Source organism: Chrysemys picta, chromosome 24 (genome assembly GCF_011386835.1).
Source record: "Chrysemys picta bellii isolate R12L10 chromosome 24, ASM1138683v2, whole genome shotgun sequence".
Taxonomy (NCBI): domain Eukaryota; kingdom Metazoa; phylum Chordata; order Testudines; family Emydidae; genus Chrysemys; species Chrysemys picta.
This window is the reverse complement of record NC_088814.1, coordinates 3,842,806-3,856,880: the sequence shown is the minus strand read 5'-3', so window position 1 is coordinate 3,856,880 and position 14,075 is coordinate 3,842,806. Positions and strand designations below refer to the sequence as shown.

Here is a 14,075-nt window from a genome sequence, read left to right as displayed (position 1 = left end):
CTGCACCCCATGACGGAGGGAGAGAGCTAGAACGAGGGAGGAAAGGCAAAGGGGGGAAGTGGCTGTGAATGGTGGGAGGAGAAAGGAGAGCCACGGAAAGAGGAGAGAGGCCTATAGAGGGGGGGTGACTGGGGTTTAAAGTTTGGGGGTTTTGGAGGATTCCCCCCTCCCCTCTTGCAAGCACAGTGGAGAAGGAATGCCAAATCCAGAGAGACATGGGGGCAAGAAGGATGGAGGAGGAGGGGGGTCCTTGCAGCTGCAGACATCCAGCAGTGGCAGTTCAAACAGCAAGGAGAGGCACCGGCTGGTCTCCAGACACAAGAGGCACAGGTCCAAGCACTCCAAAGATTCGCCGCTGGTGGCTCAAGAGACGGCGGCACCACTGGGCGCAATGATCAAGCCACTGGTGGAGTACGATGACATCAGCTCCGACTCGGACACCTTCTCGGATGATGTGGCCCTCAAGCTGGAAAGAAGGGAGAATGACGAGAGGAAAGGGAGTTCAGACAGGAGCGACAGGTTGCACAAGCACCGGCACCACCAGCACAAACGTGTTCGGGAGCTGATCAGGAGTAAGCAGGTGGAAAAGGAGAAGAAGCTGGAAAAGAATCAGGAGGTGTCCAGCAAGTCAGGGTCCACCAAGGACCGGGTGTCAGGGACTTCCAAGAGACTCAACGAGGAGAATGAGGAACACTTTAAGTCACAGCCCTCAAGAAGCAGCAACAAAGAGTCCAGGTCATCCAAAGCACACAAGGAGAAGTCCAGAAAAGAGCGGGAGCTGAAGTCTGGGCACAAAGACCGCAGTAAAAGCCATCGGAAAAGGGACACCCTGAAAAGCTACAAAGCAACTGACAGTCCAAAACGGAAATCAAGAAGTCCCCATAGGAAATGGGCTGACAGCCCCAAACAGGATGACAGCCCCTCAGGAGCATCCTACACGCAAGAATATGATCTCAGCCCTCCACGGTCGCATACATCCAGCAACTATGACTCCTACAAGAAGAGCCCCGGTGGCTCATCGCGCAGGCAGTCGGTCAGCCCACCCTACAAGGAACCTGTAGCATACCAGTCCAACACTCGGTCTCCTAGTCCTTACAGTAGGAGACAGAGATCCGCCAGCCCGTACAACAGGAGGCGCTCTTCCAGTTATGAAAGGGGAAGTGGGTCGTACAGTGGGAGATCACCCAGCCCATACAGCCGAAGGCGCTCGAGCAGTCCTTTTGTTGCCAAGCGGTCAGTGAGCCGAAGTCCGGTAGCCAGGTGTGTGATCTCTATGTTGTCTTTTATGTGTCGGGGGGCGATTGAATGGCTCTGGGGATGTGAGTGATTGACCCTCTAGATCATCTATTCAGATCTAGCCCAGGTAATTAGTGTTCACTTATTACTGCCAAGGGCTCCTCACTGGTCTGTGTGAGTTTGCTGGGGCTCGTTACAGTTCGCTTTGGATAGATGTCCGCATCTTAAAAAGCACCACCATTGTTGGCACTAATCAGCCTCAATGTTGGCAGCCTCAGCAGAGAGGCCAAGACTGAATGAGCCATTAGGATTGAGTTACACTTGCCTCTAGAAGTGGCTCCTGCAGAACATGAGTGAAGCATTGTGGGGAAGTTTGCAGTAGTGAGTGTTCTGTGGAAAGTATTTAAATTTCTAGTGCTGAAAATCCAGCACCTTTCACTAGCACTAAATGTACTTAAAAAAGCTCTCACGTTCTGGAAACCTTGGTCAAAATTCTAAGAAAAAGATTTATCACAGTTTTCAGAAAGATTGTTTAATTCTGGGCATATCTCACTCTGAACTGATTAATTGTTTTCTTTCCTTTCATCATAATTAGTTGACCGTATTTAAGTTGCTTCTTTCTAGTTTAAACTTGCTTTTCTCAGTCTGTGTTCTGCTCAGTTATGGATCATTTGCTTCCATTTGTTTTAAATAGCTCCTGGGCATTCTAGAAGGGCAATTAGGTAACTTCTTTATTTTGGAACAGATGTATTTTTTTTTCTCTTTTTGCACTAGTAACTTTAACACACGCACACAACCCATTTTTGTTTGAAATTAGTAATAGTGCTGCATTTTATTTCGGATGTATAGTAATCAAGAGTATTTTGAGTACAGATTGATAGGTAGCCTAACACAGATTATTTTTCAGTCTAAAGCTTGTGCCTCAGTGAACTTCCAGTTCACAGCATGTGTGTTATGGAGCTATGGTTATAGCTTTATCATAAGTCCGAGCTGAACTTGTATGAAGTAAATCCGTATGGTCAAAACAACATGTACAATGTTAGTTGTGTTGCTTCCCTGGATTCCATTGGGGGCTGTGAGCAAGGAGATTGGTCCTGTGCATCTTTAGCTATGTGATTGATATTTCTCATGTGCGTAGTCCATTGAACTCGTTGCTTGTGGAATTGAGCCCTAAAACCACATCCACGGCTCTCAACATTTAAGGAGTCGGCTTTCCGATGAAAATCAGGGCTGGTATGGGCTAAGAACATTGCCTTTCTCTTCACAGCAAATAGCTATCTCCAGGGTAAAATCCTACTGGCGATAAGGTATTGGTAATTTTTGCCTTGATTTAGCTCATTGAGGTCAATCCTATTCTTCCCCATCTGGAATTTATTTGACTAGCTGCATGGAAGCAAAAGGTACCTGTCCCTTATCTCCACTAGGATTTTATATCGAGATGGCTATCTCCATGTAAAAAACCAAACCAAAACCAAATACCTTTTGGGGAATGAAGACATTGCTTTCATAGACTGTGCGCTTTGACACCCCTGGAAAAGTTGACTGGGTGGCAGATGCCTCGTGTATCCTTTCTGGCTGTGCTCGTAGGCTCTGTTAAGGGTGTGTATCTACTCTTCCTTCACCAGCAAGAGGGTTGCTATTGGATTGGAGGGTAGTAGAGGAATCAGTGGGATCCTAAAGCGCTGTGTTTTCCCTCCATTCCCCCTCTTCCCCCAACACACCCCAAATAGCAATAGCTGATTTGGTCTGTATAATGCTACAAGGAGTCTGGTGGCACCTTAAAGACTAACAGATTTATTTGGGCATAAGCTTTGTGGGTAAAAATCTCACTTCTTGTATAATGCTAGTTACTCCTGTGAAGTGAACATCACTTTTTCCGAGCCTGGTTTTATGGAAGCCGCTTTGAATGTGCTTCCATGAACTTGCATAGCCATGTGGGAAAGTTTTTGAGCACACCTTTCTGGTATGGCACTTAGCTAGTTAGCCAAACCAAAAAAAATTCCAAAGGTTACTGCTTGTTTAGACGTTGTTTATTTTGAATTCTTTGAATCTAGGGTTAAATTGATAACCCACCACGGTCCCACCCCTTTCTCCTAAAGCTGGTCTGCAGTTTTTGTATAGCACACTTTTTTAAATCAAAGCTCAGTTTCACTGAGCAACACGAAGCAGGAAATAAGGAGCCAACTGAGTGTGGAAGAAGCCTTCAGAAAATGGCTACCCCAAAGAACACTATTACACTTAAATGAGCAAAGGGAAATTTTCAGACCTTATTTTCTTTCTAACTGTTAAGCAAACTGAAAATCAGAACTCCTGTGTGTATGTTGGTTGTTGCTTCACTGAACATGCATTCCATGCAGTGAGGAAAGTTTAGTGTAAATTCCTCAGAGGGGGATGAAAGAGTCTTTCCTGTGGCACTGATGTTTTTTCATTGGCTGAGAGTGAAATCCTTTCTAGTCATTCTTTTATGTCCCCATTCCCAAAATGTAGTCTGAGAAGGAAGATGGTGAACTAAATACAGGTATGTCCCTGATGCAGAAAGCACACTGCAGGTCACATTCCAAGTGGCCCTTCCAAACAAACTGCTTTTGGTTAAGGAGGAAATGTAGAGTCTTTGGTTGGGAGGGAAGGTAACAGATGTAATCACTTGTCTTCTATAGCAGTTGTCGTAACCATACCATTGCAGCTATAGCCAAGAGAAAGAATTCAGGTAACACCCCACTTGATGGATGTCAGCTTGCACACTATTATGAGGTTTTAGTTTCTGGGTTTGTATGTGCACCATAGTCACTGGTGTGCAGCACAAAATCATATATTGTCAAATGTCCGTGAACTGGATTTAGAGGATTTAATTTGAGGTAGTTTCTCTAGTGCAAGGGTGGGCAAACTACGGCCCACAGGCCGCATCTGGCCCACCAGTTGTTTTAATCTGGCCCTCGAGCTCCCACTGGGGAGCGGGGTCGGGAGCTTGCTACGCTCCAGCTGGAGAGCAGGGTTGGGGGCTGCGGCATGTCCCCGCTCCGGCTTCTACGCGTAGGGGCGGCCAGGGAGCTCCGCTCTGCATGCTGCCCCCACCCCAAGCGCCGCCCCCGCAGCTCCCATTGGCCAGGAATTGTGGCCAATGGGAGCTGCAGTGGTGGCGCCTGCGGACAGGGCAGCGTGCAGCAGAGCTGCCCGGATGTGTTTCTGTGTAGGGAGCCGGATGGGGGACATGATGCTGCTTCCGGGAGCCACTTGAGGTAAGTGTCGCCTGGAGCCTGCACCCCTGAGCCCCCTGCGCCCCTGTCCCAGCCCTCATCCCCCTCCCAGCCTCCAAACCTCTTGGTCCCAGTCCGGAGCACCCTCCTGCACCCCAAACCCCTCATCCCCACCTCTGATCCTGTACCCCCAGCCAGAGCCCTCACCCCCTCCCACACAACAACCCCAATTTCGTGAGCATTCATGGCCCACCATACAATTTCCATACCCATATGTGGCCCTCGGGCCAAAAAGTTTGCCCACCCCTGCTCTAGTAGTTAAAACAAGAAACCAGGAGTCAAGATGCCTAGGTCCTAGTCCCACCTTTGCCACTAACTTTCACTTCACCACTATGCTTGTGATTTCTCCACTGTATAATGGGGGCATAATGCCGAATAATCTCACCTGTGAGGTATGCGTAATATTTTTAGATTGCTCTTAGAGCCTCGGGTGACAGGCATTCTGGAAGTGTCCGATTGTGCTCTCTCTATCATGTCTTGTTCTGCATTCATCACTGGTTGAGGGCAAACTGTTGCTAACAACTCTTAGCAACGTCGTTTCATAGTATAGATAGGGCTAGAGATTTCTATTAGTTCTTCCTCCGAGATATCTTTCTTTGGTACAGCTCTGATTGTAGCAGAGAAGTGTATCTGTTGCCAGTGTGCTTTGGTTTTCTGTAGTGAGCCATTCCCATTCTTTCCCGTTGATACCTTTATCTTAATTCACGGGCCTGATGGCTAGCATTTTACATGTCCAGTTTCCTGCATTAGAAATACAGGAATTTTTTTACCCTTCCAATGTAGCTGGAAAGAAAAGCTTGAACATCTCTAAAGCTGGGAGGTTTTCCTCCCTTTTTAAGTACTATAAACTAGGTAATCTGCACTGCTGTGTTGGTTTCAAAGGTGATGTTTGAGGGCAAATCACTAACCTCTTGGTCAGAGATAAAGTTACTCAGTGATTACTCTAGACAGGGGAAACACCTTACAAAACTTCCTGTATATATTTGCTTCTCTTAAAACATATTTCAATGCAGTCAGCGGTGACAAAAACTAATATTGCCTGTTGAGGGGGAGGTTTCCAGATCCATGTTATGAATCCCTTGTAGCTGGGATTTAGTGCAGGATTCAGTGCTGTCGAGGTTTCAGAATGAAGTTAGCTCTGTTTGCAGCTACCCATGTCATACAAGTTCAGTTAGGAATGTTGTCCTCAGCAAAGTCTGCAAGTGTGACCTCTGAGTACAGTGAAAGCATGCTGCTAGCTATTTCAGCTCCTGACCGTTTTGCAGCGGGATGTGGAAAGTGAACTACTAGCCAAATGGCAAATTCTGCCTCTGTGTGTGTGACAGTTAAACTGATTATCCAGAGTCCCCTGAAGACGACATACCAGCTCGAGGCATATTGCCAGATTCTGGTTCACACAACTTCCATGAACATTGAAGACAGAATCTGAAATAAGTCTTGACTTTTTCTTTATATTCTTATTGCTATTTTTGTTCTTTAAGACTAAAAGTAAGATCCATTTAGTCACATTGATATTTGGCCTCTACAATCACAAATGGCTAGTGAAATGCTTTATAATAAGCCATTTCTATCCCTCAGCTTATTTTTAAAGCATTTATGTTGTCAGAATATTTGTTTAAAATTGTGATTCTCTTTTCTATGCAAATTATATTAATCTCTTACTCTGCATTTCAATTATAGTTTACATGTTTTCTGAACTGTGTGGAAAAGGGAATTTCTTTTAACCATGATCTAAAATCATGCTATATTTTCTACTGTGGTCAGAGAACTCTAGGTCTGAATAGGTCATAGAGTAAAAATCAGTTGTGAGCATGATTTCAACTACGCATGGGTAGAGTCTTACTTCAAGATTCTTTTTTATTTTTTAGTAACATGTGGCTTCCAAATCATTAAAGTCCATCGTTTACACATTACTTATAAAATGCACTGTCCCATGCCTTGCAAAATCCCAGTCTCCCTTGAAGAGAAGAAAATATTCACTGACCTGTGAATTGAAAATACCAGTTTTCTGGGCGGGGGTGGGGTTATTTTTCAGTCTTTCCAATGAATCTTCATCCCTAATCTCCACTAGATTGACAGATATTGCAGATTTGTGCCTAACCCAAGTCCATCCTCTGTTCACCTTGTGTCCTTTTAAAGGAAGGCATTTTTCTCCTTATTTGTGGCTCACACTAGAGTGCAGATTTCCAAATGCATTTCATATCTCTGCTTATGTAATAAATTGTCGTCCCCTTATTGTAAATTCAGACTTAGAGCATCTCTGAACATGTCTAAATCAGGATGAAAGCCTCAAATTGTCTTTCTGACTTGCAGTGTGCAAATGCATTTATGGTAGTAGTAAAACCTCTACTTGGAGTGAAGATGATCTGTGGGAAATAGTGGCATTCACTCGGAGAATGTCTTATTGCAGTGATACTCAGACTGAGGCTCTCGAGTGGGAAGTAGCACTTGAATGTCTCTCTCGTGGCTCTTTGCAGCACATGATATTAAAACACTGTGTGAGTGAATATATAGTACTCCAGTAAATGAAACAATGAATTCACACTATTGTGTCTATTTTGGGTAATGTTGATTGCTAATTTGACTCCTTAGCCACTGAGGTCTGAGTTATCACTGCCTTACTGTAACACCACTGATCAACGCCACAAGGTTGTGCAAAACATTCCCACAAGCAATACTCATGTCTTATCATTGTGGTTTTCCCTCCTGCTCTACTGCCCTGAAAGATTCCTAAACTGTCAGCTCATCCTCTCAACTAAAATCCTCCAGTCAAGCACTGTGCATCTGTTATCTCTTCTTTAACTTGGGGTTTGTCTAACCCTCATCTTGCGGTTCTGTTATTTCAATTGTTGATTTGTAAGCAGCAGCATCGTTGACCTTGGAAACTCCTAGATGTTGGATTATTTTCAAGTGTCATCAGACTGGTGCCATTAATTTAAGTTTCCTCAGACAAGCCTTGGGTATGGTCAGAAATGTAGTTGACAATTTATGAATGCTCTTGTCTTTAAAGAGAGCTTCCCCTATTTATTAATTTCAGTAACTAACATAGTATGTGTCAGACTGCATCTCAGTTTTCTGCTTCCTGCTCTTTCCATAGGAAGTCTGTGAAGTCCCGAAGTCGAAGTCCTGTATATTCAAGACACTCATCATCATCTCACAGTAAAAAGCAGAGGTCCGGTTCACGTAGTCGCCATTCCAGTATATCGCCTGCTAGGCTACCATTGAACTCCAGCCTGGGAGCAGAGCTTAGCAGGAAAAAGAAAGAGCGAGCGGCAGCAGCGGCAGCAGCAGCAAAGGTGGATGGGAAGGAGGCAAAGAACTCACCTGTTTTTCTGTCTATAAAAGAGAACAGCTCATCTGAGGTTAAGGAGACTGGGACAGAGTCTAAAAAAGTACCCAAAATCATTAAATCTGAAAAATCAGCTTCCGATACGGAACTGATTAATTTAATACACATGAATGCAGAGACTAAAACCTCTCTGGAGCCAATAAAAACCAAGATAGACGAGAACTCTGAGAAGAAGCCTGCAGCTCCAGTTAAAGACTCAAAAATGATGGGAACAAAAGACTCGAAGTCTGTAGTAGTGAAAGAGGAGGTTGCAACTCCAAAAGAGACAGAGACAACAGAGAAGGAGAACCCACCCCCACTGCCCTCTATAAAATCACCTCCTCCACCTCTACCAACAACTACACCGCCGCCTCAGACTCCCCCGTTGCCTCCTTTGCCTCCATCACCAGCTGTTCCACCTCTACCGCTTTCCCAGCTGACTTCTGTTCAGGTCCCTACTTCAGTCCCAGCCTCTTTGCCATCTTCTTCCCACTCAAGAACATCTGCTTTGTCCACTCAGGCAAATTCTCAGCCCTCTGTCCAGGTCTCTACAAAACCACAAGTGTCTGTGACGGCTGCTATACCACACCTGAAGACTTCAACGCTGCCTCCACTCCCGCTCCCACCTATTCTGCTCGGGGAAGATGACTTGGATAGGTAAGGTCATGTGGAAAACTCAGTTCTGCTTGGGTTGGAATACACTGTACTAACAGAGAAGAGATTTTATTTTTAGCTTGCCAACTCCTTCTTTACCCTGCATGTGTTTCCTAGAAGATACCTAGTTTTGTACTTGATTCTATTGAAGCCTGTGCCATTCTACTGAAAACACCACTCATAACCAAATGCCCTGTCACGTCGTCATTCACGATGTTATCATCTTGTCAGTCTCTCCATCCAGAATACCTATTTTGAGGGGCTTATGATTCAGTGCTGAAACTAACGCAAAATCTCAGCGAGGAAGAGAAGTTTAGAGGCTTTTTTAAAATCAGTTTAAAAAAAAAACCATAATCAAGTCAGTCTTTATTACAAATCCAGTAGATCCCTATTCTGAAAGCTGCTCTGCATGGAAGTACCGCTGTTAATTTTAATGGGGCTTCACATGGGAGAAGGGATCCTGTTGCATGCAGCAGCTTGCAAGATAAAGTCCTGACTTACTATCAAAAAATGGAATGATCCAAAAAGCTGGTTTAAAGTAACAGAAAAGATTGTGACCTATAGGAGAGGACAACACAAAGCAGTGTCACACTAACAGCATGTTGTTGGGACATGCAGGCCTTGTCTACCTGAAACAAATTGTATTGCTTTAACTTGCATTGGATTTTTAAATCAATTACTAATTGACTTAAGCTAAACTAAAAATACTATAGAAGAGCTAGGTAGTATTTTATTTATTCATAATAAACTGAAATAAGCCCAGTTTAAACTGAAATAAGAGTGTCGACGCAGGGGTTTGCATCAGACTAACTAAACTGCTTTAAAATTGCACCTGGTGCAACTTTGTCCTGTAAACAAGGCCATAGACAGAAAAGAAAAGAATCTCAGAAGTTAAGTAGCAGATCTGGGAGGAGGGTTGTTGGGGATAAGGAAACCATGCATAGTTCAGTAGTTTTAATGGTTACATCCATATGTAATGCGCCTTGTGGTTTTACATGCAACATGTTCTTTATCTGTGCCCCATGCTGCATATCTAATTACATTGTTATATAACTTAAATGTGGAAGAGGGTAACCCTTTACCTGTCTATCTCTAAGGGCTTTTGTTTACATGGGGATGCTCAGGAAGTTAATCCAAGTTAACTTTTAAAGCCGATTACTTAAACCAAATTAAACCCAGGTGTGGATACTCTTATTCAGAATAAAAGTGACCTTAATTTTTTGATTGTGTCACAGAGGGGTTTAATGCACTTTAACCAATCCACTTTAATTTCACACCTTAAATTATTTCTAATTAATTCTCCTGAGAGTTCACTTATAGAGGAGCCCTAAGCAGAACATCAAGACTGAGTCCTTTCCCAAGTGAGTTGTTGTGTTAACTGCTACACGAATAATTTCTAGATCCGATAGATTACTTAACTAATCCCCTAGATGACTCCAGACATACACTTTTTAAGATGATGGAAATTATCTATATAAACCAGGGCAAAAGAAATAGAATCAATTGAAAAAAGATTAAAAACTTTTTTGTCGTGGCACAATACTTTATTGAAGTTTTGTAATTGGTGAATGATTCCACATTAGGTCCTCCCACTATTTTTTACTTTACTAAATTGCTCACCAAAACCCTTACTCACTCTCCACTTCTCAGTAAAGAGGTACTGGGATATCTTAATATAAGACTTAATTACTCTTGCATAATGTAAAACAAAACATCTACTAGTATACTTTGAAGTATTATCATCACTTCTTACATGAACAAAGTTCATTATATGTTCTTTGTTCACTTACTGTTCTCAATGGATCTTTCGGGCATTAGTATTAGCGAGGTACTGCTGTAATTGTGATCATTACAATAGGTTATAAAAGTTTGGACCTGTACATCCTTATGTTGTCTTTCACAAACAGCACTTGGTTTAGTGTTGTTCAGTGTGTCTGTTCAGCTTTTTAAGTAGCAGTGAGGGTGGAAAGAGTAGCCTTAATGTGGTACCAAGACCGGTACTTGTATTGGAAAAGTACACACTAAACATAATGCTGTGGTTGCTAACGTGGTATAATAACCTATTGAATCAGCTCTGGTGTAGTTAAGACTGCCTTGTAAAGCATCATAAACTTTCCCACAAACTCTCACACCTCTGAGTGTGGCAGTGATGAAAATACTAATATTGTTCATGTCCCCAGATGAGTGGCTGAGTAGACTCTTTCAAGGTTGACTTGCAGCTTTGTCAGTTTCTTAATTTTACCTCCACTGCCATTGTGCATTTGGAGAGATTTATAACATAGTTTCAGAATATATTTCCACCCAAAGATTGGCAAACAAGTTCTCAGCCAGTTCATTGGAAAAAGAGGAGGCAAACAAACAAAGCCACTTCATTAGGGTTAGCAGGTGTTAGTTGCAAATGACACATTGACCATGCACAGTACATTGTTTTCAATCACTTATTTGTTGCTTGTGAACCAAATTTCTTTAAGTAGATTTCTTTATTCTGTTTCCAACATGTGGAAAAAACACACACCCTTCTTGATTTCTAAGACTGTGGCAAGCATGAAGTTTACAATCCCATTTGAGTTGCCTAAGTACAAAATGCAGCTCAGTTGAGTAAATAAAGATTCTTGTACCTTTCTCTTCATGCTTGTGTAATGCTAAAAAGACTTGTGATGTATCATTCCAAAGGATTCACCTTTGGGGTCTGATTCAGCATGAGATGTTTCATCTTACAGGGAGGGCAGGAGGAGGGAGTGAAAATGAAGGTTTAGAAAGGAATAGTTCCATCATTTTAGGTATGTGATGGCTGACATCACTCTAACTCTCATAACCTGAATTCCTCTGGATCTCTGGGAGATAATGATGATCCGCAAAATAGCTAAGAGCTGTGCTAATTACAGTTTTTTAAAGCAACTACAATTGTTTTACTGTTACTGGATTTTATTTCCCTTGTTTTTTGTATTGATGGACTTCTGGTTTTTGAAGCTTTGCAGCTCATCTTTAAGGTTTTCCACTCCATCTGTATGCAGCACTCTCGGGTTTAGGTAATGCAGAGGTGATGTTTGTTTAGATTTAGTGTTAAAAAAAGAATGCCTATGCAAATAGTCTATGTGCCGTGACCATAACCAAATTTGAAATAGCCACCTAGCAGCATTAATTCTGAGGTACAAATAAACTAACTCCAGCTAGTCAGTAGCCTTAAATAATCAAATGAAGGTTACAATTTACATCAATCAGCAGATAACAATGAAAACACTCCAGGAAAGCCTCTCCTCTCCAGATGCTACCTAGCCACACATCTTCATCCTTCCCCAAAAACCTGTCAGACAAATACTTTTGCAGCTTGCTGAGAAGAGTCTCCAATTCAGGCTTTTTTGGATGAAGGTGTGTGGAGCATGTTAAAACACTGCATAATGTTACGGCTCTGGAACAGATTCACTGCTAGCAAAAGTGGGTAAGTCATTGGAAAAGGCCCTGCTTATCCTGGTGGTGAATGGCATACACAGGCTGAAATAACTAGGCCCTGAATCCAAATGAATAACGTTTAAATATTCCTCTACTAGCTTATTTAGAACGTACAAAGCTGGTGAAATAATTTGACCGAGTCTGTCAGGCTCTAACACAAGAACTGACTTTCAGCCGTGGCACGTGAGTGAGGTACCTTCGTCCTGCCTTTAGGGTACGTCTACACTGCAGCTGGGAACGTGCTTGAACTAGTGCGCCAAAAATAGCAGGAGAGCCCGTGGTAGCACAGGCAGCAGCTTGTGCTGGCTGCCCAAGTACAAACCTGCTCACCCCCCCCAGGAGCGTTTACCGAGCTGCCACCCGGGCCACCCCTGTTTAGACTGCTAGTTTTAGCCTGCCAGCTCGAGCCCATTTTGGGGCTCCTCTTGTCAGCCTTAACGCTGATGTTCTTTGCTTTGTTAAGAGTGACCAATACCGGGGCAGTCCTGCTCTTCTAAGTCAACTGCAGTACTTTGGGTGATTTTTAAATGGGGGCAAGAGCAGGCCCATGGATCTTTCTCTCGTGTCTGTTGTTATTTTCATGGCTTATAACGGCCATAGCGATACATATCAGTGACCGTTTTCCTCCAGTACTCTGAGTATCAGGGCTTTTCTGATTAGTTCACGAAACCTATGTGAGGACCTCAGTAGAAGTAAAAAGACAAATTTTGGGGGTCTGTTCCTTTAAAGAGTATCTGAACTCCGTCATTCCAAAGGGGAAAGTACTGCACTTCAATCAAAACCTCCTTCCATGTCCTGTTCTGTGTTCATTTGTGGAATACACTGTGTTTCACCACAGGTTTCAGCTAGGTTGGGAAGTGGCTCGCGAGTAAGGTAACTTTCCTAATTTTCTATTCCCGTCAGTTCAGTTGCATTGGCTGCTTTGTGCTGACGAGCAGAATTTTAGACCTGCTGATGCTGAGAAGCATCAACCTCCCCTAGCAGGTTGCCCTGAGAATGATCCAAGAAAGGTGCTTGTCTATTTCTCAATAGACAGCTTTTCCCTTTCCTGGGGAGGGTGGAGTCTTGTACAGGGTAAGTATTATGAATAATTTGACTTGCCTACTGCCATTCAACTTGGATTTTAATTCCCAATTTATTCAAATCCAGGAATTCTCCCTGATATTCCTACCATGTCCCCCCGCCCCCAATAAACTAGATTCCGCATATCGGTCTCCAGCTAGTTAAAGACAACACCGCATTACCATTGGTACCATAATAAAAGAAGAAATCAACTGGTGATCTACTTGCAATATGCAGAAATGACTGCCCCATTTCTGTCCTTGCTAATGAGTTAAAAGCAATGTAGTGGAGACATGGTTAATTTTGCTTGCATGTTGTAGATTTGCAATGGCTATTAATCGGCATAAGGGTCAGAACATGCCTTTAAATTTGTTTTAATGAGTGGACAGGAGATAGGAAGTAGGGATCAGTAAATGGATAACAGGTTATATCCCCAATTTGTTTTGTGTTTATATAATAAGAATTTTTATTCCACTGTCATGAGAGACTTATAGTTGCAAAGAGTTACGTGGTCTTTTGAGGCTGGACTGTGTCTTTAATTTAGTATTTTTCTACGTTGACTTTGGCTTTGAAACAAGAAAGATGCTTAATTTTAACCCTGAGTGTCTAGAGCTAGGCTCCTAAATCCATACTTGGCCCCCTAATTTCAGGCACTCAAGTCTGAAACTTTTGGCCTATGATCCTCTTTATTTGAAATGGCATCTTAAGTCTGACCACATTGTATTAACTTGCTGTAACTTTCTGGGATTTAGTCCAAAGGAGATTCTTCCTCCAAAACTTGTGAAGAAAGAGAGAGAGCAGAGACCACGACACTTGCTCATGGACCTCCCGCTTCCTCCAGAGCTTCCTGGAGGGGGATCCATCTCCCCCGGAGTCTCCAGAACCAAAGGCAGCCACACCACCTCAGCAACCATTCAAAAAGAGACCAAAGTAAGTGTTTGCACAGCCTGCGTGCTAGCAGTCTCTGAACTGTGTCTTCTTATGGTGGTGATCTTGTGTTTATATAGCACCTTTCATCCAAAAGGATCCCAATGTGGTTTAGAACGTAGCTATAAATTGGCCATGGAAACTGCTTTCCCTATCATGAAAAT

At 43.1% G+C, this 14,075-nt stretch overlaps 1 protein-coding gene across 1 annotated transcript in view; it reads left to right on the top strand.

Annotated features, from left to right (window-relative positions):
* The first annotated feature begins 63 nt into the window (after positions 1-63).
* CDK12 (cyclin dependent kinase 12) overlaps positions 64-14,075 on the top strand; it is a 37,094-nt gene continuing 23,082 nt past the window's right edge. Inside the window, 4 exon segments of the mRNA XM_005301818.5 lie at positions 64-1,260; positions 7,588-8,475; positions 13,737-13,836; positions 13,838-13,914. Of these exon segments, the coding sequence (XP_005301875.2) occupies positions 197-1,260; positions 7,588-8,475; positions 13,737-13,836; positions 13,838-13,914 (2,129 nt within the window). The 5' untranslated portion in view covers positions 64-196.